Source organism: Topomyia yanbarensis, chromosome 3 (assembly GCF_030247195.1).
Source record: "Topomyia yanbarensis strain Yona2022 chromosome 3, ASM3024719v1, whole genome shotgun sequence".
NCBI lineage: Eukaryota > Metazoa > Arthropoda > Insecta > Diptera > Culicidae > Topomyia > Topomyia yanbarensis.
Genome location: NC_080672.1, coordinates 159,350,479 through 159,355,323, shown reverse-complemented (window position 1 = coordinate 159,355,323; position 4,845 = coordinate 159,350,479). Strand labels below are relative to the sequence as shown.

Here is a 4,845-nt window from a genome sequence, read left to right as displayed (position 1 = left end):
ACACATGTTGAAGTTTTCAAAAAAATAAAAATTATTGGTAAGTAACTTTACAGTAGTACTTCACCGTAGAATTGGAATTTGGTCGTGTACTAATTTTAAACTACACTTATGAGCTTAAAAACATACCCCGCCAAAAGGCAGTGTTGGCCAGCTGGACGAAAAAAAATTTGCATCTTCGAAGTACTTATCGCTTTAAAAAGTAGGTCTTTATTTAGCTGTAGTTTCCTCAATTTTTGACCGATTTCAACAAAAGCACTTGCAAATGATCGGGAAATTATTCAAAATTTGTTAACTATACTTGTTGGTCGGGTCAGAAAACCGGTTCTGGTTTATCAAAGAAATCTCGTGGGGTCTGTCAGAGGGCCATGTGAGCCATATTGAATACTCATACAACTTTTAGCTCGAAGTGCACCTAAGCATAACCTGAATATAAATAAAAATCATAAATGTCAACCTTCTGAATTAATTTGGAGACATATTAGCTAGTTTTGGGCAACCTAGAAATGATCCCTGCTTTGGCGGTTCGAGAGAAAGGTGCTGGTCTCATAAACATTCCTACCATAAACATTCATAAACATTCGTCGTTTGTGCGGAACTCAACAAACAAGGATTTGCACTGATCAGTAACATCGTAGCACTAGCCCTGTAACTGTTCTGTATACTAAAAATCGACTGCGAAGTCTGTTGAAACGGTTGAAAATTAAGGTTAAGTTTCGAAAACGGAATGACAGTATCAAACCATTGTTTCGCTTTTTGATACGGTTCCAGGAGACATTGTAAAGGACGTCCACACGATATCGAGCTCCATGTCAAACTTTACAGTTATTCGTATAGAATACATCCATTCCTGGCTGCATTCGTGAATTTTTGGGACTTCCGTAAACCGATTCCATAGAACATTGTAGAGGAAACGTATCCGAAAAGCGCAACTATAAAACCTTTGCACCTTAAAATTACTGTAATGTCATGTCAAATTTCACCAAATCGATGATCAATGAATACTATATTATTATATAATAATTATATAATAATAATCGAACACTTGCGGAAACTTTCCAACCGAGCCCGGGAATTTCGAATTTGTGTTCTTCAGACCACCTGTTTGTGTAAACTTTACTGTCATGCGCCACCTGAAATTATATTAACGCGACGATTAATGAACAATGCAGTTACATTTGCAGTCTACGTTTCTTTGTGGACACACTAAGACTGTTTGTGAAAATCCTAGCGGATTCCTTTCCATTTCGACGCCACCATATCTGTCGCTTCAAAGACCAGATAAGATGAACTTGGCGTCTGTCTCGATCCCTTGAAAAATAGACTGGAAAGCGAATTTCGGGACATCCATAGGTGTGTGTGCACACAAATTAGACATGCTTTCGCGATGTTCTTCCCAGAAAAAAACCATCTCGACCGATTTAGCGAAAAAAAAAAAATATTTTGCATTTTCTTTGACCCAGCTGGCCAACCCCGCCTTTTGGCGGGTAACATGTTTTGAGGTTTAACTGAAAAACCCGTAACTTTCGTTACCCGGCAATATGATTTTCGGTTTTCTCATCATAAAAACACACTACTTAAATTTTTTAAAGTGAAACAAAAATTTGAGCAGTAGAGTGTTAAAAGATTGGTTTTCTGAGCGATTGAATATTCTTTCTGTGAGAAAGGTAAAAGTTGATTTGTTTACAACATTTATACTTATAGTTCTTATTTATATTTGGCCTGTGTTAAGCCAAAGAGGACCAAGCGCCATTTTGAGGTACTTTATCTAAAATCGCTTTAACATCCAATGTAACACCAGGAACTCTAATATCCATTATGTTTTGGGAGCTCAAATAGCAAACGAAAGCAAGCAAGTGTTCTTTGACTTTCTATGTAAATGGTAAGTTATCGAAAAATGAATTTTGGTACGAAAAATACACGAAAAAAATTATGGCGCTTAGTTCGGTTTGGCTTAACGCAGGCCATTTAGACTTCTTCCGAAATCTGAGAAAATGCGCAAATTTTATTACTTGAACTATTTTTTGTATTTTCTTTAGTTATTACAGTACAGGTGATTGAAAAAAGTGTTTTTTCAATCATGGGAATTCAAGACAAAAAAGTAGAAAGTTTGGCCTACATTGAAGTACAAAAATAAGTCTTGATTGCTGAACCGAAAAAAATTGAACACAATTTTTGCGTGGAATATCTTATGTGCATGCTTTTTTCCGTAATCAGGGCCGGCAGAATACAAAAAAGTTTCGTTTCAATATCTCTTCTCATAACTGTTTTTACACAGTGCCTCTTTAATACAATTTTAATATTCATTAATTATAATCTAACTTAAATTCTTTCGGAAGCTTTATTTTTTTCTGATATTTTGGAATCACAAATCTATAGAAACGTATTCCAGAACGAATTTCCCACAATTTTATTTTTACGATGTGATACGAGTGCTTGGAATCTGTGAAATTGAAATCGAATTGCAACATCCTATTCATTATACGCGAGACCTATTTCACAAATTGATTATTCGACTAGTCATGAGACCATTCAAACCATGCACGCGCTGTGTTATAATATTTTAACATATCGTTGACTGAAACGATAATCAGCCATGACGCATATAATTCTATAACTGTAACTTTTTCCCCGGGTGATGGTAGAAATAAGATTTTAGGCATCTTTGAAAATAGTGTATTTCGACGTTTACTACTGCGTTTCAATGAAAAGGCTTAATGCAACAATTGATATTGTAATTGTAATTTGTTTATTGAGGGCTGATGGTCATTTACTCAATGCAACGATTATCTAACAAATTAACATGATTAGCGCTGAGCATAAATTGTCAAACGACGAAATTTAGTAGTTTCATCTTAAGGGGGCACATTACAAGCTCTTACCCTATATTTGCTCATTTTTCCTTAAACTCATGTAATGTAATAGAACTCGACGAATGCCTGGTGAGGTATAAAATGATGAAGGTAATCATTTCAGTACATCATTCCAGTAGTAGTGTTTAGGGCGTGTTATAGGTAGTGCGTTAAAATTTCAAACAGCATCCATAAAATGCAAGCTCTGGTACCGATAGCCTCGGTGGCTGTGCTGATAGCCTCGATGGCAGCCATTTTTTGTTCAGCATCAGTAGTAGAGGTTAGTTTCGTATTTGTTAGATTTTTATTTTGGATTAAGGGGGAAGTAAAGGTTTCAGCATGAAAAAAAACACTTTTTTACTTTTATTTTTACAAATTTGGGTGAAACGAATTGATCAAAACATTTGTACATTTTAATGTATCATTTCAATAACATGCTGTAATTTTTCTAGGCAAAAATATCGACAAACAACTCGGTGACGGAGCTTTTTGTAGAACGTTTCAGGAAAAAATACGATTTGTGGTGTTAACTGCAATTCAAAAACTACTTAACCGATTTATTTCAAATTCTGCACACACATTACCTAACCCCTACGTTGAGTTTTCGAGATGATTTGTCAATTAAGGGATTTTTTAGTCATAAAGTGCTATTTTTAACGAAACATTTCGCAGTTTTATGAGTAAATAGAAAAAAAAACCCTTAATTAAAAAATTATCTCAACAACTCAACGTAGAGGTTAGGTATTTTTTACATATTTGTATGCAAAGTTTGAAGTAACGGCAGATAACACCGCAAATCATGTTTTTTTCCAGAAACGTTCTACAAAAGGGTTTGTCACCGAGTTACTTGTGGATATATTTGCCTATAGTTATAGCATGTTATTGAAACGATATATGATAATGTACAAAAGTTTTGATCAATTCGTTCCACCCAAATTTATAAAAAATCGCAAAAGTGTTTTTTTCACTAAAACCCTTACACTAACCCCCCCCCCCTCCTTAAACTATTCGTCAAAGACACCATTTCTCTATTATCATCAACAGTCAATGCTGGAAGACATAGTTAACATTAAAAATGGAGAATCATACGCTGTGGAGTGTTTTCTGAACAGTGGATTGAGAATTGACTCGTTACAAGCCTTAAAATCCGGCAATTTCTCTTCTTCAGGAGACGGTGCCAAGGTTTATATATATTTTTTATATTCGTTGAAAGTCAAACTTATTTTAATTTTTTTAACAGTGCCTAGTGAAATGTTTCTTCGAAAAAGCCGGTTTCATGAATGCACAGGGTGCACTTCAAGAAAAGGCAATAGTAGAACAACTGACATCGTTTTTGTCAAAAAAGCAAGTGGAATCGATGGTGAAAAACTGTAACATTCAAGGAACTAATTCCTGTGATACAGCCTACCGCGTGTCAGAGTGCTACTTCAAAAATAAAGCCGGATTGTTCTGAGTAATCCACCGGAAAATTACCGCTGTGCACTGTTAGCACGTGATTCCCAACACAACTGATGGATTATTATTGACTGAATTAAATGCTAATTACGTACCATTCACACCGCTGAAGCTTGTGATAGGTCATTCGATGAGCGTAGAATGGAACGTTGTAATAAAACTTACAAACAGCCCTTTCATGCGAAAGAAAACATGCCTTGGAAATCGTGAGGAATTCAGTCATAGGTGAATTTTAATTGTTTATGTGCGTGCAAATTATTGAATTATTCCGACAGTGGGATTGTGATTGATTGCAGTATTATTCTTTACCTTAGTTTCACCTCGTGAATCGCGTGAGTATCGTAAAAAAATAATGGGTGTGTATTTTCTTTGTTTTCGAATTTCTTGTGTACTGGAAACAAAATGCAAATCTTATCTTTTGAATCATTCTGAAGGAAATTTCCAGTTGGATGCAGGTGACATTGAATCAAAATCTAGCAAGTGTGCAAACTATATTTCGTCGTATGAGATTTTCCTGTAAAAAAAGTTTTGTGGACTACCA

The 4,845-nt window shown here is 35.2% G+C and overlaps 1 protein-coding gene across 1 annotated transcript; it reads left to right on the top strand.

Annotated features, from left to right (window-relative positions):
- The first annotated feature begins 2,990 nt into the window (after positions 1–2,990).
- On the top strand, positions 2,991–4,472 carry LOC131692338 (general odorant-binding protein 56d-like). Its single transcript, XM_058979318.1, has 3 exons — positions 2,991–3,129; positions 3,894–4,031; positions 4,090–4,472. Exons 1-3 carry the CDS (start codon positions 3,046–3,048, stop codon positions 4,300–4,302), a joined length of 435 nt encoding a protein of 144 aa, XP_058835301.1. The 5' UTR covers positions 2,991–3,045; the 3' UTR covers positions 4,303–4,472.
- Positions 4,473–4,845: the final 373 nt, after the last annotated feature.